The sequence below is a fragment of the Panthera onca genome, chromosome B3 (assembly GCF_046562875.1).
Source record: "Panthera onca isolate mPanOnc1 chromosome B3, mPanOnc1 haplotype 2, whole genome shotgun sequence".
Taxonomy (NCBI): Eukaryota; Metazoa; Chordata; class Mammalia; order Carnivora; family Felidae; genus Panthera; species Panthera onca.
Genome location: NC_138344.1, coordinates 668164 through 694562, shown reverse-complemented (window position 1 = coordinate 694562; position 26399 = coordinate 668164). Strand labels below are relative to the sequence as shown.

Below are 26399 nucleotides of genomic sequence, written 5' to 3'. Positions count from 1 at the left end.
TCCAACACCTCCCTGCTCCCTGAAGTACCACTGCCTAGACGTGAAAAGGGATACACAGTACAGAGGTCTCAAAATGCACCCACACAAGCACATTGCTCTTTGAAATTTAAAGAAAAAATTTATTGAAGATCTGAAAAACAATTCCTAAAAGATTGGCTTTTCCAGAAAACTGTAGCTACACAACGCATTGCGTCTATCATGTTAACACGTGCATTAGACACAAATACAAAACCATGAAACAAGCCACCATTCTTCAACAATCGGAGCAAAGGGACGATGCCTAAGGAACAGCATGGACGGCCTGTAGGATGGGCTCTTTACTTTAAGCACCATAAAAAAAGGAGCACAGACGGATGAGCGTGTTCAGGTATATACACTGAATCGAACCTTTGGCACTAGGAATCAGAGCAGTTTGTCATACAGCATTAACACATATTATAAAAGTGCGGAGTGTCAAAGGGATAGAACCACCAGCATTCAAAAGCAGCTTTGTCGACTAGGCAATAAAACACTCTACAGTATGTCTCTCGTCGTCCATCACTGAATACACTGGTAGCGACTTTGAAATGAAAAAAAAAAGAAAAGAAAAAAGGAGCTATAACCCCTTTTATTTTCTCTGTTTAAGATCAAACAGAAAACAAACATCAATTCTGTTATACACTAACATTTGCAAAGTACATCATTTGTACAAGAGGAGGACTAAACAAAACCGTGTTTACAGAAATCCAAACAGCGTCAGCGCCTCGCCTCACACAGCTTTCCGATGGTACTCAGGCGGGGCGACTTCATAATCGCTGGCACTAAACAAGGTTGCAGAATTCTTTGCCAGGTATCTAAAAATAAAACATTATTCATTACGGAGACGAAAAAGAATCGTACACCTTGATCCAAATCAAGGCACAGAGCTGCACAAAACAATTTCTCTTAAAATATACTAAAATCATGGCAACCTCACAGTGAAACCAGAGTTACAACTCAGTCAGGGTTATGGACCAAACAACAATGCATAAAGGTCCAGAGTTGCTCTCCCATTTCAAAACAGGAATAGCTGGCTGTCTTCAGAATACCAACTTGACAGCTTGGACTATCTTCTCAAAACAAATGTTGTATCCTTTTTTTTTTTTAAGTTTATTTATTGAAAGTGAGAAGTGAGCGTAGGGGAGGGGGGGTGGGGGTGGGGGGAAAGGGAGACAGAGACGGAGACAGAGACAGAGACAGAGACAGAGACAGAGAGAATCCCAAGCAGTCTCCGTGCTGTCAGCACAAAGCCTGATGTGGCGCTCGAACTCCTGAATCGGGAGATCACGACCTGAGCTAAAATCAAGAGTCAGATGCTTAACCCACTGAGCCACCCAGGCGCCCCACAAATGTATCCTAAAACAACATCTAGGGGCGCCTGGGTGGCTCAGTGGGTTAAGTGTCTGACTTCTGCTCAGATCATGATCTCACAGTTCGTGAGTTCGAGCCCTACGTTGGGCTCTGTGAGGACAGCTCAGAGCCTGGAGTTGCTTCAGATTGTGTCCCCCGCCCCCCGGCCCCTCCTCCACCCTACCCCCTCCAAAAATAAACATTGAAAGAAAAAAGAACGTCTAGATGTTTTCCCTAGCTCTTTGAAATTCATTACATTAAATACAGATTCAGGGGCGCCTGGGTGGCGCAGTCGGTTAAGCGTCCGACTTCAGCCAGGTCACGATCTCGCGGTCCGTGAGTTCGAGCCCCGCGTCGGGCTCTGGGCTGATGGCTCAGAGCCTGGAGCCTGTTTCCGCTTCTGTGTCTCCCTCTCTCTCTGCCCCTCCCCCGTTCATGCTCTGTCTCTCTCTGTCCCAAAAATAAATAAAAAAGGTTGGAAAAAAAAAAAAAAAATACAGATTCAGAAAGCGACACTTTCGAGTTTAAATTTGAAATGAACACCATAAAAACCAAAGGGACCTGAAATGAAGTATGAAGTAAACAGTACGTTTATTTCACAAAGAAACCGAGGCAAAGAGAGGACTCTACGTCTCACTAGTAGAGCAAGGACTATAGATTTGCAAGCATGTGCTGCGGTTTTAGAATTATAAAATACATGGTATCATTTTAAGAAAATTCAAATACAGAAACACATGACCTTCCCTCCCAAAACTATGCCCAAGAAATAACCCACTTTTTGGTATGATCCACACTTTTCTAGGTCTTTTCCAAACACTAAGGATGTTTCTCCATGAACGAGAATCGTACCACACAAATACTCTTCAGAGCAACTTGATTTTCGTAAGTGGACACGACATGGGAATCTTCCCTGATCGGACCGACATGCCTTCAACAGCAGCTTGGCTATTTAGAATTCTTCATTATTATACACACAGAGTCTAGGGGCGCCTGGGTGGCTCAGTCAGTTAAGCGTCTGACTCTTGATCTCAGCTCAGGTCACGCATGATGTCATGGTTCCTGGCTTTGACCCCTTCATCGGGTTCCGCACCTGCAGTCCGGAGCCCGCTTGGGATTCTCTCTCCCCCTCTCTCTCTGCCCCTCCACTGCTCACGTGCTCTCAAAATAAGCAAACACTTAAAAATTTTTGTTACACACATACATTTTAAAGCCTCACGTATTTGGAAATCTTTGTGCACTTAAGCATTTCTACCAGCTAAGTTCCCACTTGAACTTTCAACAGGCACTGCCAAAATGCCCTCTAAAAAGGTGAAGAAACCAGGACGGCCCTTTTCCTCAGTACGTTCAATCGTAGCCACCGAGACACAGCTATTTGGATCGTCGGACACCGAACGCATTTCTGACAGCCCCCCTATTGCCAGTTCTGTGAAATCCCAATGTCCTACTTTTCACCGGTCTGATGATCTTTATTAAAAATTCTTCTTCGTGTATTACTACTTTATCACAGAATTTTAACTTTTTACATAAATTATTTCCTATATTGAGTTAAAAGAAATTTTTAAAAAATCTTTATTTATCCTTGAGAGACAGACAGAGTGTGAGCAGGGGAGGAACAGAGAGAGAGGGAGACACAGAATCCGAAGCAGGCTCCAGGCTGTCAGCACAGAGCCCGACGCAGGGTTCAAACTCATGAACTATGAGCTCATGACCTGAGCCGAAGTCGGATGCTCAACCAACTGAGCCACCCAGGTGCCCCTCCTACATAGAGTTTAATATTTGTTTTGTTTTGTTAAAGTTTATTTCTTTTGAGAGAGACAGAGGACATGGGTGTGCAAAAGTTGGGAAGTGGGGGAGAGAGTGAGAGCGAGAATCTCAAGCAGGCTCCACACTGTCAGCACAGAGCCCAATGACGCGGGGCTCCAACTCCCAACCCTGGATGACCCTGGGATCATGACCTGAGCTGAGATCAAGCGTCAGACACTTAACCGACTGAGCCAGCCAAACCCCGATTTTACTATTTACAAAGACTTTTCTCACTATAAAAATAACAAAAATATTACCACTCTTCTTGATCTTAATAGTTTCAATGTTAGACTTAAACTTGTGATTCATCTAGAATTTCACTGCCTGACAGAAAGTGTGGATCTGATGGTTTCCTTCCAGAGCACTAGCCAGTGGTCCCTGTCTTTCCCCAACAGCTCCAAGGCGCTGCTCCACCATGCGCGGTGGCCCACATCGCACTCGTGTCCCACGGACATCTCTACTCACTCCTGTACCGCTCTGTCCCGTTTACTCGTGTCTTCCCACGTGCTACGATCCACAGTGCTGACAGGTCAGAGCCAGTTTCGGGGCACTGTACTAATTCATGTTTCCAATTTCAGGCATACTGTTACACTTACTTTAGGAAATCATGAAGATAATTCAGCAACAATGCAAGACTCTTCTCGTCCAGAGGAGTATAGGCCAACATGGCTCCAATTCGTACTGTGGAGATAAAATAATGTAGTCAAAATTACATCCAAGGGGGCACCACGGGCATTACGTGACCTAACACAATCATCACAGATACCTTTAAATTTTTTTTTAACATTTATTTTGAGAGACAGAGTACGAGTAGGGGAGGGGCAGAGAGAGAGAGGGAGACACAGAATCGGAAGCAGGTTCCAGGCTCCGAGCTGTCAGCACAGAGCCCGACGCGGGGCCCAGACCCACGAACCGCGAGATCAGGACTTGAGCCGAAGTCGGACGCTCAACCGACTGAGCCCCCCAGGCGCCCGCATCACAGATTCTTTTAAAATACATGATCTCAGAGATGCTAACTTTCAAACAGATTTAGATAACATTTTCAATAAAAAGCTCAAATTGAAATGGAGTATTTTAGAATGTTATTTTCTGTAACCACTTCAGATTCATTAGGAAAGACAAAACTACCAAAAACCCAAAGAAAAAAGTTTTTTCCTCAATGGCACATTACCGAACAATCTCAGTAGATGTGGCGCCCCGTACACCTGGGACATGGGCGCGTCCGGGTGGTCTGCGAGAATCTCCGCGTACTGCGGCCTCTCAAATTTGTAGAGCAGCTGAGTCCCCAGCATCACGTTGAAGTACTCCTTTATGCCGGCCACCACCTCGTTCACGGCGTACTCCCTGACAAACACAGAGACGTGTACTTGCGAAGCAGGTCACGGACAACTGAGAAACGGGGATTGATTCGACCCATACAGGAGCAAGGGACCGGAGTCGAAGGCTGAACTAATGACGATGAATTTTTACCCGACAGGTTTTTTTAAACAAGAGATTTAAACAAAAGCACAAGAGAAATCAATTCCAAAAACAAACCGGTGCTAAGTAAACCACGGCCTTCAGGCTGAGAATGGCTTTTACATTTTCAAACAACTGTATTTTAAATGGTTATATTATGCACTTAACACCTAATAGCTTCACTTTTACCTAAATGTTTACCATCTACCCTTTAAGGAAAAAGTTTGCCAACCAAACTCCAGGTCAAACCAATGAAATTCTATTTTGCTAGTTTCTGATGGCATTTAGAGGAAGTGGACATTTCAAAAGATTAAGATTTGGAAAGAAGAATACTTAATGTCTTTCTATGCACTTGAAAGATTTGTATATTCTTACTTATTATCTGTGTTTCCTCGAGATTTCTTGTAATTTGCATAATCCTCTAGAATGGAATCCACGTTCTTCTTGGCAGGAAGATAAAACAGCTGTGGAAAAAAAAATACACCTGAATACTAGTGTTCTTTTTACAGGAAAATTACAACGGAAAAGTCTTAAGGCAATAAAAGACCACCTAACAGTATTACAAAACAGGAAATGGCACTCTCCAGCACTTAAAACATGGGTAATGTGGCTAAGGAACTAAAAATTTTTATTAATTTCAAGGAAGGGGCCAAATGTGACCAGCAGCTGCCGTACTGGACACCACAGCTCTAAAGACTGGCATCTGTCGGACACACACACACACACACACACACCATTCACTACGGAGGGAATGCACCACGCAGAAATGTACCTCCAAGACACCGTCATTATGTACCCTGTGTGTACCATGTGCCACACCCCGCTTGAAGCATACGTGAACTCTGAGGTCGTGCTCACATCTTCAGTGTGAGGCAGAGACCTACCGAGGCCGAGTAACTTGTCCAAACTCTAAGTGGTAAAGCCAAGGTTTGAACACAGTAGTTCAGCTCCAGAACCGAATCAAGAACCAAAGGGAGTCCACACTTGTACATGATGGAGGTCTCGTAAGTCTCCTTATCCCCAAATCTTCACACCCCCACTCCCGCCCACGCTGCTCATTCTAAGTACTTGGTGCATCTGTCCTATAAAGTTCTCCACTTGAGGTCTAGGACCGCACTCTTGCAATGTCACACACGTACCTCACAAAGCCCCGATTTCCTTTCCGCTAGTAACCACACGTCTCGGCCAGAACACTCAGGTTGTCTGGGAGGCCATAAATACTTGGCAGAGAACTGTGTGCTTCCTACAGCCCAGCAGCAGCAGCACCACGTGAGGACACCCCATTTTCAGTGACAGAACAGAAACTACGTGCTACTTCATCTTTACCAGTTTTCAGGGCTTCCTATCCTAGAAAGCTCCAAAACCGAGTTATTGCCACCTATTCTCGCTAAAAACTCACGGATTTCTTCTATCCTTTCCAAGACATGCCTTCTGATGATCAAACTATTCAGTCTCTGAATTAAAATAATATTCATCAATCACACCCCTTCAAGAGCCAAGTCTATACAATTTTTTCCTTAAAATCTGTTTCCACATCAGCAAGAACATACCCTACAGGTTACAATCTGTGTAGCTTTCAAGGTACCTGTTTTTGCCGGGTAATTAAGTCCCAATCATCAACAAGCCACGGTTTTAATTCTTCAGGAATCTTTACTTTCACTTCAACTCTGTTCATGAATGTTTCCTCCTGAACAGAAAAGGGAAGGGCATTAAAAATCTGTCTTTTCTCGCACAATAGCAACACCAAAATTCAGGGTTTTTCTCAATATTTAGAGGCACCAAGTACATACGTATATGTTGTTTTTATTTTTTAATTTTACAGAGAGAGCGAGTAAGTGCACACAGAAGGGGCAGGAGAAGAGGAAGGGAACAAGGGAGGGAGGGAGGGAGGGAGGGAGGGAGGCAGAGGGAGGAAGGGAATCCCAAGCAGGGCGGCCTCTGCACTGTCAGCTTGGAGCCTAATCTGAAGCCCAGCTTGGGCCTTGATCCCACAACCCTGGGCTGGGATCATGACCTGAGCTGAAATCAAGAGTTGGACGCTCAACCAACTGAGCCCACCCAGGCTCCCCTGAATTAGTTCAAGTACTCAAATGGACTGCCAGAGTTGGCATTTCAAAAATCGTAAATGAAAAATCCCTACAGCTAAGCTGCTGGGAGAAAAGAAGCTTCTCTTAATAGCCAAGGACTATCCCATACAGATTAAAGTTACTTCTTTATACATAAAATTAAGTGTCCTGACTTCTAATGAAATCTTCAATAACTGCCTGAAGTTGCCTATTTTCAAAACATATACTCTTTAGGAGTATACCATTGCTTCCTAACCTCAGCTTCAGAAATATAACTGTCAGTTGAAAATTAAAACCACACTTCCAAATTCCTAATTTTGGAAATCACAAACAAGACATTTTATCACTTAAGAATTCTAAACTCATATTCACACACACATATATGCAGGCTAGATAAAGCTTCTGTGGCATTTGTTATGGGTTTATTAAATCATCTTGGGACATACTAAACCATTTAACGTGAACTCCTAAGTCTATACAGTCGAATACCAATGAAATATTTAGTCCTGTACGTGAACATAGAGCTTACAGACGAATATTTGATGATGAGCTGGGGAGGACATACACAGCAGGGACACATGCAGAGCTACATGTAAAACAGAAGATGTATAAAAAAAAAATCCTTAATCCAAAAAAGAGGAATGTTTTCATCGCAGTAGTTAACCATGTTAACAATGTTTTCAAGACTGAAGTTCTGATTATTTTATTGCACAGACTAGAAACACTAACATGCTATTCGTAATGTTAAAAACTCACATTCTCAACGGTAGGATCCACTCGGGCCCTTTTCTTGCGAGGAGGCTGAGGTGTCTCGCTGGTACTGCCACCATCTCCATTTCCAGGTGCTAGACACATGCAGGACAAGGACAGGAGGTTCTTGGCTTAATACAGGAGACACTCTTAAGGAAAATAGTTTCCCGATAAACCCTCTTTCTTATTTTTCCATTACACAGGTGTTACCTGAATCTAAAGAATCGTAGTCCTACCAAAAATACAACTTTTATAAATTTTTCTATCATTTAGCATTAAGTAACATTTAGTGGGGCGCCTGGGTGGCTCAGTCAGTTGAGCGTCCGACTTTGGGTCAGGCCATGATCTCACAGCTCGTGAGTTCGAGCCCCGCGTCAGGCTCTGTGCTGACAGCTCGGAGCCCGCAGCCTGCTTCAGATTCTGTGCCACCCTCTCTCCCTGCCCCATACCCACTCGCATTCTGTCTCTCTCAAAAATAAACATCAAAAAAAAAAAAATAAATAAATAAATAAATAAATAAGTAACATTTAGCAACATTATCTTACATTTATTAAAAAATACTATCTTCCCAATGACTAAGACTAAAGAACATGAAAATAATAAATGCTTACAAGGTTTTTCCATTGTAAAAAGAATTCTCAAAGTTGGCTCTCTACTACTATGTACCTAACTATGTACACTGTTGTGACTCATCTTTGAGATCACCAAACATGATAAGCTTACTCTCAAAACTTTGTAACTCTTAAAGCTTAACACTGATTTCAAAATGTAAATGTTATGAAGGTAAAATAATTATTTTTAACCAAGTTAATATTCTTACTTTTCTGTTTGTTCTTTTTGGTTTTCCTAAAAGGAGAAGGAAAAAAAAAGAAAAACATGTGATTACTGCTAGTACACCCGCCCCCATACGTTCCCTTTTACCAGGGTTAAGTTCATAGAGAAACACTGCCTTGGATGGGAAGATCAGGCTGTAAATATAGTTTCCCTGCTCAGACATTAAGAATTTTCAGTGACAGTTGGCTAAATTCACACCTCCCTCCATATAACAGAAAAATAAACCAAAACCACATCGGGAGACTTCTAGGATTATACTCTTAATTTATAAGCTCACGGCATGTAAGTTATAACCATACTGTAGTTTATGTTACCCTACTCGTTCCACAAAATCCAAGTTCCAAAAGTCAACATTCGCCGTTACTTCAGTAAACTGGTGAATGTGTATGTTCAGCGAACTGGTAAATGTGTATGTTCCACCCTCACTGGCCCACAATGTTCCACCCTATTTCTCCCTAGTACATAGTCCTTCCTTTTTGACACCTGATAAGCTCTTTTCTTCTGAAACCAATGTCTCCTTCCTCTTAGTCATCATCTCCAATAGCAACTTCTCTCGTTTATTTACCAACCGGCAAACAGTAAACTACTCATTTTAATTCCACATACAACTACTTACAGAATGCAAGGAAATGGTTTGCAAAAAGCCCAAGATTATGGACTCTATCTGGTGAGACCCAACTGTAACACTGGAGTATGCTGACCCTCCTACAGCTTTAGAAAGTATTTATAGGGGCACCTGGGTGGCTCAGTTGGTTAAGCAACCGACTTTGGCTCAGGTCATGACCTCGCAGTTCAGGAGTTTGAGCCCTGCGTCCGGCTCTGTGCTGACCGCTCGGAGCCTGGAGCCTGCTTCCTGCTTCAGGTTCTGTGTCTCCCTCTCTCTCTGCCCCTCCCCTACTCGTGCTCTGTCTCTCTCTAAAATAAAATAAACATTAAAAAAAAAAATTTTTTTTAAGTATTTATAAGTTATTAACTGTACTCATCTAATTTAGAGAAGGTTCATTTTACAACTCAAATTAACTTATGTTCCGTTACAAATACAAAAAGCTGGCCATCTATCTGAAAGTACAGGTTTTTTCCTGTTTCTCTAAGTTTAACTTCTGGAACACAAGTATCTGTGTTCAGTCTGAACAGTATTTCTGGGTCAGACTAAACTATGAACTTTTACTTAATTGATGTCAAGAACATGTGAGGACCGGGGCGCCTGGGTGGCTCAGTCGGTAAAGCGTCCGACTTCGGCTCAGGCCATGATCTCACCGTTCATGAGTTTGAGCCCTGCATCCGGCTCTGTGCTGACAGCTGGGAGCCCAGAGCCTGCTTCAGATTCTGTGTCTCCCTCTCTCTCTGCCCCTCCCCTGTTCGCACTCTGTCTCTCTCAAAAATAAGCATTAAAAAAAAAAAAAAGAACAAACGAACATGTGAAGACCAAGAGCGACCAAGAGCTTTTACACAAACATTCCTGACCCACTCATTCTACCATAAAAACAACGAAAAAACACGGACAACTAACCCTAACTCTTAACATCTATAAACTATACTTGAATGAATCCCAACAACAGACTCTGACATTCTTGTTTCAACCTTCTTGCTTATGTTAATAAGCAAGCTAATCTCTCAACCTATGCAACAGATTTCACATACTAAACTGCTGGTGTTGTCTGCAGTCCTTTCTCCAAGCCGTTCTCTGCCAAAAAGGTAACTGAGAAGACTGTTAAAGCAAAAAGCACTGTTCCAGCCTCGGATGACACCTATCCTGAAATAGAAAAATTCCTTCCCTTCGATCCTTTAGATTTTGAGAGTTTTGACCTGCTTGCAGAGCACCAGATTGCACACCTCCCCTTGAATGGAGTGCCTCTCATGATCCTTGATGAGGAGAGGGAACTTGAAAAGCTGTTACACCTGGGCCCCCCTTCACCTCTGAAGATGCCCTCTCAACCATGGGAGTCTAATCTGTGGCAGTCTCCAAGCGTTCTGTCGACCCTGGATGTTGAATTGCCACCTGTTTTGCTATGACTTAGATATCTGAATTTCTTAGCACCTAATAGTTTGTACGTTTTGTATTAATAAAGCAATTCTTTAATAGACTCTTCCTTAAAAAAAAAAAAAAAAAAAAAAGGGTTGTGAGTGTATTCAATGCTGCTGAATTATACACCTAAAAATGAGTTAGAGGTAAACTTTATGTTATGTATATTTCACCATAAAACAAACGGGGAGGAGGGTAGAAAACCTGCTAAGGGAAATTAAGGGATATGTAATTATTATGTATTTTCAAACAACTGAACGCTTAAGAAAGGAGTGCTCATTGGCATTTTTCAAGTTGAAATGTTCCAGGTTCCATTTTCAATGAACTCTAATGCAGGACAATGGGTATATGGAGCTTGAAGCTCACTTCTAGAACGATCACTTCCATAACGATACGCCAAATTAAAACAGGTCTGCTTACACTTCAACACTTTTCTGCTGCAGGCCGGCGGTCTTCTTCCCTGGGGCAGCGCCTCTCATCTTCCCCTCTGCATACTGCTCCCTTCAAAGAGAATTCCAATGAAGTTGTCATCAAATGAGTACTTACATGGAAAAATAATTGTGCCAGCTTGATCCCATTTTGAAATTTATATTCAAACTGAGATCCCTGTGCCCTTCCCAAGTAGAACTCCCAGAGTCCGGGAGCCAACAAGATCACAGTGCATTTCCAACTACAGAAATTTCCAACATCCTGCTGCTTCCTACCTAACTCTATGGACAGACTAGAAATGACTGGTCTGCTACTCCTTCCTTTTTTCTAGGAAAGGCTTCTGTGATTGAAGTCAAAGCCACAACACGGCAGCTGACAGGTACCAAGAATCATTTTTTTTGGCAGGCAGGCCACAGGATTTCTACTGTTCATTCCACTTCCCAGAACTAATGTACAGACATTTCTCTTCCTACTCATGTTGCCAAAACAAACTTACTGATTGGCTTTTTGAAGTTCTCGCTGTTTCTGCAGATTGGTGTCCACGTACTTGAGTACTCTGCTTTCTGGAACCCATTCATCCCAACTGTAAAAGACAAAAGTTCAATTATCATTCAAAGACATTTTTACTACTATTCAGACCCTGCCTCCAATTACTTGTAGAGATCCAAGAGGCAAGACTCTGGATTTCTCTGAGATTTAATTAATTGGGACTACAAATTCGTTCTCAACTGAAATGAAAATCCAGTGAAAATCTGTGCTGTAAGAGAAAGAAACTATATCCTCAAAAGCAGCACCCTAAACCTTAACTGCCAGATTCCAAAAACAGATTATTCAAATCCTTTCTTAAAATGAGTACAGTATGGCACTTAACATTAAGGGTCCCTAAGCAGAGACGCCTGGGTGGCTCAGTCCCTAAGCATCTGACTTCTGCTCAGGTCTTGATCTCACAGTTCATGAGCTCGAGCCCCGCTTCAGGTGACCTCGAATCCCACTTTGGGTGAGCCCCGCTTCTCTTTCTGATCCTTCTCTCTGCCCCTGGCTCACTTGTGCCCTGCGCCCTCTCTCTCTAAAGAGAAAAAAAAAAAAAGAGTCCTTAAGTAATTATCCTTACAGAATAAAGAGATCTTAAGAATTTTAACTTCCAAAAAAAAAATGAAGCATGGGAGTCCACAAGAAGCTGCCATCTTAAAGAAGGAAAATTGATCAGCTAGTTAGCTAACTATGTAACAGCAAAGTTACAGAACTAGCTGTGCCTCACTTTCATCACCTATAAAATGGGAGATAACGGTGCCTACCCTTACAGTATCGTTATGAGAAATAATACATGTAAAACAGTTCAGAGTCCGAACCAGAAAAAGCACTCAAGGTCTGTCAGAAATCTACCAGGTCTATCACAAATATCATCCACACCAACTCAGCAAATACTGTAAATCAAATGATTACAATGGTTTATCAGACTACATCATCCTCAACCTTCACTCACTCATGAACGCACAGAACCAGAGATGGCTTCCTAAACATCAAAAGGAAGAACCGACCACTCTTTAAATAAGCATTCTGGCAATTAGAAAAGCTCCTTCCTTCAAGATGTCCGAGTGTCGGGGCACCTGGGGGGCTCACTTGAGTGTCCCACGTCGGCTCAGGTCACGGTCTTGCGGTTGTTGAGTTCGAGCCTCACATCAGGCTCACTGCTGTCCATGCAAAGCCTGCTTCTGATCCTCTGTCCCCCCACCACCCGCCCCTTCCCCGCTTGCGCGTGTGTGTGCTCTCTCGCTCTCTCAAAAATAAATACTAAAAAAAACTTTTTAACCACAAAAAAAGATTTCTGATGTGTTTTTTTCCAAAGGGGAAAACAAAAACAAGGTATTTTTTAGGGAATGCTTAACTATTCATGCAAAGTGCTTCTTTTCTCCTGCTGAGGGAGCTCCTTTAGTGACACAAATAGATGTATCCAAAGCAAATGATTTCCCACCTCTGACCTCTTACATAAGATAACCAAAAGAAGAATAAATAATTAAAAAGCAATCCTCAACATGATTTCCTAGAGAAAACTTTAAAACATGCATTTACCTAGAGGTCAGGAGGGGGTGGTGTACTGAGGGAGCTCCTTCAGGAACAGGAAAAAGGGCTACAATATCCTCACGTGTCTTCAAAGTTTTTTCAGAGCGCCTGGGCCTCACAGCACTTCTGATACAGACAGCATAGTACAAAGTAATCTCAGTAACTAGGTGCAGAATTTAGCTTAAGCTTTATTAAGATTTATTTACCGATGGAATATTTAAATGTCTGTGTCAACGAGTTCCGGTAAGGTTTTTGAAAATTTAGAAATTATGTTATCTACTGTGCGTTTGAAAAAAGTATGTACTTAACTAAAGTTTTAAAAATTCCAATTTGCAGATTGGGCTTTTGTTGTATGACTTTCTAAGAGAATCTTACAAACCATTTTCAAAACGAGAATCTGATTTTTACTTATACATCTACTTCTATCTATTCCAACTCTCTCAGAATTAGGCAGAGCTGGAAAATTTTTATTTACCACCTAACTCCATTGTGGTTCCCGGCAAATCCCTTCCCCCTCTGATAAAAAATGCATCTAAAATAACTTTGATCTAAAAACCAAATCAAGGGGCCCCTGGCAGGCTCAGAAGGTAAAGCATGCGACTCCTGATCTCAGGTTTGTGAGTCTGAGCCCCATGGTAGGCACAGGGTTTACTTAAAAAAAAAAAAAAAAAAAAAAAAAAAAAAAAAAAAATTTTAATGAAAAAGTAAAGACCAAATCAATCCTTGTTTCCTTTATGTGTCAGAAGCTAAAACCCTTGCCGAACCACAGGAAAATTAAATGACATTTTTTGTTCTGAGGAACATCACTACTAGGATAGTAACTGAAAGCCAAACACTCAGAAATTTTTATAGGTCACAAACATTAAACAAGTTCAGAATTTTCTAAAGGTAGCTTGTCACTAACCCCCACAATCACAATGACCGGTGACACTGCTTACACAGCACTAAAAAAAACAACAACAAAACAAAACACACACACATAACACACTTGCTGGGCTGCTGAATAACTGCTCCCATTTCAAAATGGGCTTCGAGGCTTCTCTACTCACAAAAAAAATCAAACTTTCCAACATTATGGTCTATTTATCTATGTTCCAAATCAACTACAAAAAACACATCTACCTTTGTTCATTAATATCCTCAATTTTACACCTATGAAGATATGAAATATCTCCAATGTTGAGTGCCATTTTTAAATTCTTTTTCCAAGGAATATATAAAATTAGCTTTACAAAGCGCAAAACAAAATCTACGCAGTCTATCATTTACCTGTGTTACTGAACTCTAACAAAGGGAAAAACATTATTTTAAAGCTATAAAATCAGGAAATACAATCATTTGGCACTTTCAATCTCTCATAAGCCACAAATGCCACTCAAAATCCAGTCTTAAAGCCATACACATCTACATGTAATTTTATACAAAATATTATACATAACAGAATTAAAACACAAATCCTAAAACAATTATTTAAATGGGGATGAGGGCAAACCTCTGCCATGAATTTACTATTTGTTTTTCTTTGATTTCCTGGATGAACTTTAACTTTCCTACACGTAACATGCATAAAGTCGACATTCTATTACCTGTAGAGAATGGAGACTCTTATCACATGGTAATACTCTGAACCTTACCAACGTTGACATAGTATCAGTATGTAAAGTAAGTCTATTACAAGACTGAACTAGAGCTTAAACATTTTCTCAATAGGAAACTACAACATACGCTAGGAGCCATATGGTAAACTCTCCTGGATGTTAGAAATAATTTAGCATTAATACCGAAACCACATTTAAAAATCACAGTTTACTTCTCCAAGACAAAAGGATAGTTTTGGGGGCGCCTGGGAGTTTTAAGCATCCAGCTCTTGGTTTCAGCTCAGGTCAGGCTCTCTCAGAGTCAGACTCTGGGCTGACAGAGCAGAGCCTACTTGGGATTCTCTCTCTGCCCCTCCCCCACTCATGCTGTCCCTCTCTCAAAACAAACAAAAAAACCCAAAACGATAATTTTCTCCATTATTTTCCCAATTTCTCAATGTTTAAAATCTTATCCGCCATTATTAGAAGTAGTTTAATTATTAAATGGGAAAAAATTACAAGTTGTCAGGAACGTACTTTGACACATTTTAGATTTCCACCTTTCTACAACTATACTAATGGAAAAAAAGGGTCTGGTATTTCTTCTCAGCTAGCGGCATTTTGTGAAAACAAATTCTTCTAACAAATAAAACTGGGCCGGATCACCTGGTAAGGGACCCCATGAAACAAGACCAAAGTCACAGGGCCAGTAAAAGTCACAGACAATAGCTCCTTCCCAGCAACAGAGTAATCCTCCAACCTGACAGCCTGTTCACACAGAGAACTCGGTAGCAGAGCACAGCTCAAGGGACGCAAAGCCTTCAAAGGTGCCAGAAAACAACCCCCAAAAAACTACTTTCTGGCAATTTTTGAAGGACAAAACACACTAATGAAAGTAATTTAAAACCTCTCATAGTACAAATTACAGGATATTCCATTTCAGGCATCAGAAACGAGTAAATTATTAGATGTGCCATATCTGTGGGTCCCAAGAAGAAAGACCCATCGCTGAAAAAGAGCTCCCCACTGGCTTGATATTCTAGAACGTGTTCAATCTGTGACCACTGTCTACTCGCCATAACGGACCAATACACCACTCCTTTAAAAGAAAAGTCTAACTCTTCAAAGTGAAAAATTAAGTTTAATTAGGTAGGCAATTAAATCTCTGTATCTGTATTAAACCATATTCTAAAAAACGAACCACAGGAAATCACTCTCTGCCAACATTTATGTTACCAAAATTCAGAATACAAGTTCGTCACTACTTCCTAATGAGGCAACCTTTTTCCTTTTCCAAGTAGAATAATCCAACTAGCTCTGAATATAACTAATTGCAGTAACATACATACGTAACTGCGTGGGTGCTAAGGCAAAAAAACTCAAGCTGTCCTAAAATGAACCAAAACCAGAAAAAAAAGAGCAGTTGGTTGACTAACGATTAGACATTACACTAGAACACAAGAAATCATCCAAAGACTTTAAAATGAAATGGTGGGTACCCTTATTTCTATTATTTTCATCATACCATAAATGCTTCACCCTTGCTTCAATATGTAGTAAAACCATCCAAAAATTAAGAGGCATGGGTGTGCAGGGCACCTGGATGGCTCAGTTGCTTAAGCATCCGACTTCAGCTCAGGTCACGATCTCACGGTTCATGAGTTCGAGCCCCGCACCAGGCTGTGTGCTGACGGCACAGAGCCTACTTGGGATTCTACCCACCCTTTCTCTGACCCTCCCCCACTGGCACTTCATCTCTTTCTCAAAATAAATAAACCAACTTAAAAGATGTTACAAAAATGTTTTTAATAAAAATTTAAAAAAAAAGAAAGCAGCATGGGTTTGTGACACACACGACACAAGCTACCTTGTTAAGAGATACAATTGCTTTTAAAGATCTAATACTAATACTCACTTTTTATTCCAACCACTGTAATGTATAAAGTATTTCACTTGTTTGTCCTTTATGGCAACCTTTACACACTGAAATAAAAAAGAGAAAATTCACTCAGAAATCGTTTTTGAAAAAGGCGACAACTACCCGGATGATTTTCAAGTATGCGATCTTTCAGACACTCCACTCAAACCTTGGGGACCAAAACGAGCACAAGAGAGCAGGACTGCCAAACGGAAAATCATCCAGGATCTCGGGTTACTTGCACACACTGCCATCCTGCAGCTGCCTTAGAGTCACAATCTGTGGAAGTCAGCCCAGCAAAGCTGAAAAACTGTATTAAAAGATCCCCCGACCCTTAACTCAATGGGCTGGAGTAGCCCTGAGAACAGCTAATGAAAGTCATTTTTGCACTTTCTCCAAGTCTAGCCAGCCAGAAACTAGTACTTATTTCAAAAACCAAATTCAGCTAAAGAAAATTATTTAGACAGTGCCTTTCTATTATGAGAAAGCGCCATTAACTTATGGAAGGCAAACTGTTTTGCTGCAAAATATCAGCAACCAGCAAAGTGACAGATGAAAAACATTTTATGTTCTTCTTAAAAGCAGCCAAACAAATTAGAACAAATCGTTAAAGGTATTAACTATGACAAGTGAAAGTGATGACTCTCCGTCACGGATTAAAAGTCTTTATCTGAGACAACCAAGAGGATCATGACAATTTAAGTTATTCCAACCACCATTTAAAACTTGTTCCCTGGAGTTTCAGCTGTCAGAGGAGAAAAGTGGAGTGTGCCACAGTTGATGCAACAAAAAGAACACTCCGGGATATAAATGATCAAGAGGACTCACAACTTACTTAAAACTGTATTAGGATTACATCACGAGGACATATGTACGTCCACATGACGTTCCTGACCGGATTCTCCATGAATCCGAATTCAGCCATTTTAGAACTTTAAAAACACACATCTATATATTCAAAACAACTGAAAAGCAGTGAAACTGGTTATTATTTGGAGACACACTTCAAAATTGTTAAGACCATTTTCACAGACACACATAAACTACCCACCAAGAATGCTGCAGAAATTGCATGTAACTAAAGGCTGTACTGCTATGCAGACCATTTTTAAAACCACTGTTAAAAACAGTCACACCATAAATACCTACGCTAAAAATTACCAGAAACAAAATACTAAAAATAAAAACACTTTTTACTTGGGAATTCACTATTTCATTTACCTCTGGCTAAATGTAAAACCAGTTTTCACAATTGGGATGACACTGACAGAGGAAAGGAAGCCCCCCGTGATTCAAACTCTGACAGACGAGCCAACAGAAAGAAGTTAAATGTCCTCACATTTTTACCGTCAGGTTTTATCCTTAACGTAATAGATCCCTCAGTGCTTACTCAACAACTACTTACACATGAAAGTGACTGGCCAGATGTCCTCACAAGTCATTAACAACACAATGCAACTTGCTCCCACAAACCTTTTATCTCCCCTCAAATACTCCAACCACTGGGCCTTCCGCAGGTCACTGAGACAACGGCAAGGTGGCAGTGCTTTGTCTGGCCCACTCAGCAAGCAGTTAGACACCCAGAAAGAGAACATGAGGGGCTCTATGAATCACAAATGTTGGAACAAAGCAACTAACTCTCTTACGACTCAAGTCATCTAACCAATAATTTTAGCTAACTTGTCAAAGGAAAACAGGTTTCATACCTTTGCTTCGTAGAGAAGAGGCCCATGAAAGCACAGCACTCGCTCACCTGTGAAAGTAAAAAAAAGAAAGAAAAAAAAAAGGAGTTAATTTTCATTTATCTTCGTATCTAAGAGTCGCACGTGAGGACCATCACAGCTGTACTGTTATTGCTCGCAAAACCAGAAGAGTAAGGCTATGTACAGAAAAACACTTCAGATCAAACTTCAACAGTACCCTACAACAGAAAACACCTTAGGATGTGATGTAAACAGCAAAAATCAATGTATTAGACTATCAATCTATTTGGATCATCAGATAGTCTACCACCTACTAAGCCAATAAAATCTACAGTAACTACCTACTGGAAGGACTGGGTGTTTCAATGTGCATCTGAAAATAAGATTTTTAAAATATTTCCAAAATGAGGACCTTATGCTCTACCTATTATCTCTGGTTCCAAACCTTTTCCTGGGCAAGTAAAACAGATAAAATTCTAACTTTTGGAAATCACACTCTATGTTGAACCTACCATTCAGACTTGCAAGAATAACTAAATGGAAGGGACTAGAGGATGACCTGGAAGCCAACTGCTCATCAGACAAATCAAGCAGGTAATTCCTGACAGTACCTGAAAATTACATTTGATTACAGTAGAAACCAATTTCTTGCACATTATTTTCAGTCTACTTGGGCTTCATCAGACCCAGAGGTAACAAAAGTACTCCACCACAGTTAGCTCTTTTAGCTCTAAAACTACGAAAACAACCTACTAGCTCAACCTTGAAGAAACTAGACAGCAATAAGATTTTCACTATTTTATTTTTTAACGTTTATTTATTTTTGAGAGAGAGACAGAGTATGAACGGGGGAGGGTCAGAGAGAGAGGGAGACACAGAATCTGAAACAGGCTCCAGGCTCTCAGCTGTCAGCACAGAGCCCGACGCGGGGCTCGAACTCACAGACCGCGAGATCATGACCTGAGCCGAAGTCGGACACTTAACCGACTGAGCCACCCAGGCGCCCCAAGATTTTTTCACTATTTTAAAAAATAACTGCTGCTTGTAAGTTTCAAAAACTGACAACTGTGGGGCAGCCAGGTGGTTCAGTTGGTTAAGTGTCGGACTCTTGATTTCAGCTCAAGTCATGGTTCATGAGTTCAAGCCCTGCGTCCAGCTCTGTGCTAACAGTGGGGAGTCTGCTTTGAGATTCTCTCTCCCTCTCTCAGCCCCTTCCCCGCTCATGCTGTCTCAAAACTAAATGTTTAAAAAAAAAAAAAAAAGTTATACTAAAGCAAATCCGTACGTTCATTTTCAACATATTTATACCCAGTCTTTCCTGTACCGGTTTGAGCACCATCAGATCAATGGGGGACACAGATATGGAAGCAAATAGTTTTTGCACAATTCGCTGGATTTCATGTTTTTATCTTCACATGCAATAGGAGTGATGAGCTACTAAGGAAACAATGGGTACGGCAGCACAGAAACATGACAAGGTGACACTATCACACTCCTTACCATTTGAATATAAATAGTTCACTCTCACTGGAGCACAAGATAAACACGTAAAAGTAGAAATCAATGTTCAACAGATCATGGTGTGCCTGCCTCCTATGTCATGTAATGAAGTGTGGACTTCATCCTGTAAGAACGCCCAAATCTGACCAAGAATCTCTTGGAGTTTTTAAAACTACAGATTTTTTGGGCGCCTGGGTGGCTCAGTCAGTTAAGTGTTGACTCTCTGATCTTGGCGCAAGTCATGATCTCACGTTTTGGGAGACTGAGCCCTGAGTCAGGCTCCGCGCCGACAGCTCAGAGCCTGCTTGGGATTGTCCCTCTCCCTTCCCCCCACTCTCCAGCTGGCTCTCTCTCAAAAATAAATAAATAAATTTAAAAAATAATAAAACTACAGATTCTCAAGCTTCACCAGAGACCTGTATTAGAACCTCCCGAGCAGGGTAATGTTACTCTGCTCAAAGTTCTCTGTAATTCCCGTGCAGTGGTTCCCCTCTGAAGGACGTGCCAGAAGATGGGCCTGTGCAGAGCTTCAATGGAGACTGGAAATAGGGAAATGAACCAAAGACTTGTGCCAGCAGTCCATGGGAAGAAATAGATCTGAACCAAAAGCAGTGAGAAATTAAGGACAACCAAGCAAAAACAGAAAGTTTAAACTGACTTCCAGGCTGGTGGGAATATTAACCAAAACAGGAACTGGAAGGAGGGGGTTTAGACCAGCTTTGGAGTGTGTTCCAGTGGCTACGGCCCATCCAAAGTGGAGCCACCACTGAATACTGAGACCCTGGGGACATGAATAAGGTGTAGCAAACAAACAGCAGCAGCAAAGATTGGACCTGTGTCTCCTAACCTCACTCTTCAGGTACATTTTAAAGACACCGTGGAGGGGCGCCTGGGTGGCTCAGTCGGTTAAGTGTCCGGCTTCAGCTCAGGTCGTGATCTCACAGTCTGTGAGTTCGAGCCCCGCGTCGGGCTCTGTGCTGACAGCTCAGAGCCTGGAGCCTGCTGTGGATTCTGTGTCTCTCTCTCTCTCTCTGCCCCTCCCCTGCTCATGCTCTGTCTCTCTCTGTCTCAAAAATGAATAAAAAACATTTAAAAAAAAAAAAAAGTAAAGACACCATGGAAAGGGCCTTATTCCTCCGTCTTCCTGGCCGCCTCCAAAGACAACTGTACTGGGGCCCTTCTGACCTCCACTGCAGCTACTAGTGCACTGACGGATGGCAGCCTGCTTGGAGGCATTTGACTCACCAGGATAACAAACGCCTATGGCCTACTTCTCCTAATAAAACTGCAGAAAAAGACTGGTAATTGGGGAAGAGAGCAAACCATGGTTATCAGGCTTTTGCAGCCTTTCTCCACTCTTAATGCTTCTAGTATCCTTAGACGAAAGTAATTCTACCCAATGCTCTCAAATTCAAGGTTGAGATTCCAAGGCGCCATCCTCCCACTGGTCTATGCTCACCAGGAACACTAAGAAGCTACCACCAGCCTGTGAATTCCTGACAGGGCCTAAACAGTTTTCTTTACCATGTGCTGGAAGAGAATTTGAAAGAGAGGATCAAGTCCAGTACAAAATAGTCACCACGCTTAAAAACCGCTTATCTAACATATGCTGAGCATTAAATGAGAAAAACCTCCAAGTGTAAGGGAATCATGAAAGAAGTACTCTTTCTGATAATTCATATTTCCACCATCACATACGCTCAATTCTTCTGCAGTGTCTTCATTCAATTGTTACCACCAACAGGGTAGTACTTTTTCCTTTCAAGGCATTCCCTGAACACATCTTACAAAAACATTTAAAAGTTTATTTAAAAAAAAAAAAGAGAGTAAGCGGGTGCAAAAGGGGAGGGGCAGAGAGAACTCCAAGCCATGTCGAGCTTGGAGCTTGACGTGGGGCTCAAACCCAAGGCCATGAGATCAGGACCCGAAATGAAATCGAGTCCGGTGCTTCACCGACTGAGCCACCCACGTGCCCCCAAATAACTTCTTAAAGATGGCCCGGCAATTCAGCGTTAACACGAGAGTAGAAAACACATGTGGAAAGTGATGGTAAGTAAGGGCCAACACTCCGGTGAGCAGCTTTCTTTCCAACCTTTCTACGGGCACCTTGGTTCCTACTCCTGTCTGATTCAGCACCACAGCAGCACGTGGCTTCTCCTGGGTGGTTATCCGCCTACTGGCTCCCTCCTCCCTCTAGTTCACAACTGAAGCACTTTCTCCAGAAAGCCACCCTTGACTGTTCCAAACCTCAGCGATAGTCCTTCCATGTCCTACAGCAGGGATGCACTTTCTGCGCCATCGGCGAAGCCTATGGGTCATTTCCCAGAATGTTTTTGTAACTACCTGAAACACTGGTATTACAGAGGAAACCAATTATACTGAGATGGTTATCGAAGCATTTTAAGTGTCACGTTCTGATGTTACAGGACCTCCTTAACTGATGGAGCAAACTCTTGGCCAATCCAACAGCTACCATAATTTTGACTGAGCAGCTGAATAGATGTTCCACGCTGCACTGCCAACACTACTGTGCAGGGGGCGGGGGGGGGGGGGGGGTTTAAGAGGAGGATGGATTCGTAATTGAAATACAAAATCTCACTTGGACACAAAAAAGAAAACAACAAAAAAAAAACCCTCTTCCTTTCAGATAGACCTATATTCTACCCACTAACTTCTAGACTAAAAATCCCTGACCTAAAACATCTGGATTAAAAAAACATAAACCTTAACCCATAGGAGGTAGTCGCAACTTTTCACAGTAGGAGAAAGCAGGTACTGAGCCAGTCCTTATAAAAAATACCCTTGATAACTTCTTAAATAGTCCGGAAAGTGACAGCATGCTTGGGGTGGGGGTAAGGGGTCTACAAGTTTGAAAATCCCCGCAACGACAGGTGTTTTTGGCAGACGTCTGGACGTCTATGGTGACTAGCAGCTCCACCGACCGCGATGAACGGTACGTGAAGGTGTCCCTGCTCGGCTAGGAAACGTTACTTCTGTTTTACTTTATCGTGAAGCCCCCACTCTGATGTACGCGAACAGACGCGTTAACCGTAAACACTAAAGATCTCCCAACAAAGTCTGGTTCTACCGTCAGCCAAGGCGTATTCACCAAAAAAAAAAAGAAAAAAGAAAAAGAAAAAGAAATAAAAAAAAGAAAAAGAAAAGAAGAAAAGAAAGCGCCAATTAATAAGCCAAAGGAAGCCAGCGTCCGAGTCCCCGCACGTCCAGCGTCGCTGCCCTCAGCCTCGGGGCGGAGGGGGGGGGGGGGGGGTAGTCCGCGGGCGCACCGGGACCGGGTCTCCGCACAGGGAGCGCGCCCGCACGGCGGAGGATGCGGGCGGCACAAAGCCCCGCGCGCCCCTCCGGCCCCGCCCCGCCCCGGATCCCGGCTGCGCGCCCCGCACCGCCCGCCCCGAAGCGCGCGGCCGCCGGGAGGGGGCGCTGCGCGCGCGGCCCGCGCCGGGCGCCGGCGGCCATGATGGCGCGGCCACCTCGCAGCGGCCATTTCGCAGCAGCGCGCCTCTCCCGCCACAGACGCGAGGCCCGGCCAGGCCCCGCCGCGCCGCCGGGCGCAGCCCCCTCGGCGGCAGGCGGCTGGGGCGCCGGCCGGGGGCCGCCCGGGCCGCGCGGTCCCCCGGCGCGAGCGCCGCCTCCCCTCCCCCACGCCACATCACCGCCCGGCCGCCGCCATGGCGCGCCCGCCGCCTCCCCACAATGGGCGGCCGCCCGCGCCCGCTTCCCTCCCGGGGCGGCCGGCACGCCCAGGCCCCGCCGCGCCCGGCGCTCCTCGGCCTCGCCCGCGGCCGTCCCGCCCGCGCCGAGGCCCGCCGCCGCAATGCGCCTTCCGCACAAAGCCCTGCCCGCCAGCCCCGCGGGCGCGGCCCGCGTCGCCCCCGGCCCCCGAGCCCCCGAGCCCCCGCCGCCCAGCCGGGCCCGCCGCTCCCGCGCCGCCGGCCGCCTCTCCCCGGGGGCCCGGACTCACCCTCCTGGAATTTGGGCTTCGGGTCCTGTTTCGGCGCCATTTATAAGTGATTCGCCGCCGCCGCCTCCTCCTTCTCCCACCACCCCCGACTACCGCCCCCTACTCTCTACCCCACCCAGCTCCGCGTCAGACGCGCCGTCAGGCACCGCCAGCTCTACATCCCGGGCCCGATTTGCCAGCGCCCGCAGACCTCACCGCGCCGCGACCGCGCAGCCGCCGCCCCAGCCAACGGCCGCACGCCGCGCACGCGCCGCTGCGCCCGCGCCGCCCCGGGGCACGCCGGGAGCCGTAGTTCGGAGGGGAGGGGGGAGGGGAGGCTGCGCGGGCGGGGAGGGGGAGGGGGAGGGGGAGGGGGAGGGGAGGGAGGCCGGGGGAAGGGTCCGCTGGTCAGGGCTCCCGCGGGGGCTGGGGTCTCTTTGTGAGCCTGCCCACCGCCCTCCACTTGCGCTGCCTCAGTGTCGCCTGCGTCAGAGTAATTCAGTGGTTGAATGTGAGCCCTGTTCCCGCCTCAGCCCCTCACCTGCCGCCCCCAACACAGGTGACCACAGCCCCATCTCTGCGCGCGTCCTGCGCTGCCTGCACCCCGGCACCCTCTCTGCCTTCTCCATTCATAGCGAAGTTGCGGTTGTTGCCTTTGTGTTAACTACACAACCCATACTTGAATATTTGGCTTGTTCTGACCCGGCAGCCGGAAGTGTAAACACAGCGCACGCCGTTAGCAATCCTCTTACTTACCCTCATTTACCTCCGCATCGTTTCCCTTCGCTCCCTGTGGGTTCTTCGTTCCCCGTAGACACACTGTACATGGTGTTCTGTGGCTTCTTTTTAAACTTAACGGTGTGGCCTAGAGATGACTCCAGTCACATCTGTCCATCTCAGGAGGTACCTCGGTATAACCAGACCCTAGTTTATCTGACCTTGCTTCTGTTGCCGGACATTTAGGTTGCTTTCAACTTTTCACTGTAAAAACAAACAAACAGAAAAACACGTATGTCTTTCCACCTAAACCACTGCACACATTGGGTTTTTTTTTCTTTTTCTTTTCTTTTTTTAAGACCCGAGATGTAGAATTACTAAGTCAAAGGCTGTGGGCATTTAAAACAGCCTTATGGAAGCCTCATCAGTTTACAATTCAACCAGCAATTTAAGCGAGCCTGCTTTCCCGCATCCTTGCCAACCATGGTATCATCAGCCCTGCAACCTGGTCTTAACACAGGGGGAAGTCAGGTTGTGCAAAGGAAACCAGACACCGAACAGAATTTCCTCCAGCAATCAGGGTAGTGGACGGGGGCTCGAGGGAACTTTGGGGGAGGCCGGATGTGCTCTATATCTTTGGTGCGGCTACATGGTGTTTACATATGTACAGATTCATCACGTTGTGCAGTTAGGAGTGATGCATTTTACCCTACCTACCGTATACCCTAATAAAAATATCGTTACAAGTCACTTTCTTTTAGATATTGTGAAATTTTCAAACATAAAGAACTAGAAAGGGGTGCCTGGATGGCTCAGTCAGTTGAGCATCTGACTTCCGCTCGGGTCATGATCTCACATTGGGCTCTGTGCTGACAGCTGGGAGCCGGGAGCCTGCTTCCCATTCTGCATCTCCCTCTCTCTCTGCCCCTCCCCCACTCATGCTCTGTCTCTGTCAAAAATAAATAAACATGAACAAAATTAAGAAAAAAGAACTGGAAAGAATAATATGTTACCTACCATGCCTGATTTCCTCATTCTGTACTTCTAAAATAGAAAGGCATTCTCTTACATGCCACAATACCATTATCACACACAGCACAATTAACAATGATTCCCTAAAATCATGTAATTCCCACTTCACCTTCCCTCACTTGTTCCTAAAATGTTTTTATATTTGAATGCTGTGGCTTGTTTTCTCAAAGCGGAACGCATTAAATGACATTTGGGGGTGGGAGGGAGGGCAGGGTGGGTGATGGGTATTGAGGAGGGCACCTTTTGGGATGAGCACTGGGTGTTGTATGGAAACCAATTTGACAGTAAATTTCATATATTAAAAAATAAAAAAAATAAAAAAAATAAAGAAAATAAAATCTTTAATAAGGAAAAAAAAAAATAAATGACATTTGGGGTTTGGTTGGTAAATCTCTTAAGTCTTTTATTTACTTGTTTTTTAGATTTTTTTTTTTTTTTGAGAGAGGGTGAAAGTGAGTGAGGGACAGAGAGAGAGCAAGAGAGAGAGACAGACAGAATCCCACGAGGGGCAAAGAAAGAGAAAGAAGTGGGACTCAAGCTCACCCAGTGTGGGGCTTGAACTCACGAACCTCGAGATCATCACCTGAGCTGAAGTCAGATCTTAATGACTGAGACACCCAGGCGCACATAAATCTTTTTTAAAAATGCATTTGTATTTTATTATTATCATTATTAATTATTATTAATTATTATTATTTAGTGAGAGAGAAACCATGAATGGGGGAGAGAGAGAGAGAGAGAGAGAGAGAGAGAGAGAGAGAAAGAGAGAGAGAGAGAATCTTAAGCAGGCTCCACACTCAACTCGGGGCTCAACACAGGACTCGACGCCACCAACCTGGAATCATGACCTGAGCTGAAATCAAGAGTGTTGAATTTGGCTCAGGTCGTGGTCTCGCGGTTCTTGACTTCGAGCCCCACGTCAGGCTCTGTGCTGACAGCGCGGCGCCTGCTTGGGATTCTCTCTCTCCCTCTCTCTCTCTCTCTCCGCCCCTCCCCTGCTTGCGCTTTCTCTTTCAATGTAAATAAAATAAACTTTTTAAAAAAATCTTTTTTAAAATCTAGGCCAGAAGTTCTCAAGACAGGAATCTATGGATATAATTCAAAGGGTCCGTGGACTTGGATAGGTGAAAAATTACATCTTTACTTTCATCACATTCAGAATGAAATTTAGCATTTCCCTTCATTGTAAATGAAGGAAA

At 43.8% G+C, this 26399-nt stretch overlaps 1 protein-coding gene across 2 annotated transcripts; it reads right to left on the bottom strand.

The window, feature by feature from the left end:
- Positions 1 to 591: 591 nt before the first annotated feature.
- On the bottom strand, positions 592 to 23695 carry MORF4L1 (mortality factor 4 like 1). 2 transcript variants are annotated; one of them, XM_060617480.3, is made up of 13 exons: positions 23473 to 23695; positions 17994 to 18040; positions 16285 to 16352; positions 12802 to 12918; positions 11228 to 11314; positions 10723 to 10803; positions 8266 to 8291; positions 7452 to 7540; positions 6215 to 6316; positions 5005 to 5093; positions 4343 to 4515; positions 3768 to 3852; positions 592 to 833 (listed from the first exon to the last, which is right to left on the bottom strand). In XM_060617480.3, exons 1-13 carry the CDS (start codon positions 23510 to 23512, stop codon positions 749 to 751), a joined length of 1089 nt encoding a protein of 362 aa, XP_060473463.1. In that variant the 5' UTR covers positions 23513 to 23695; the 3' UTR covers positions 592 to 748. The 2 variants fall into 2 exon arrangements, with proteins under 2 accessions (XP_060473463.1, XP_060473464.1); XM_060617481.3 differs by lacking the exon at positions 12802 to 12918 and having other exon boundaries at positions 23473 to 23690.
- Between the last annotated feature and the right edge of the window lie 2704 nt (positions 23696 to 26399).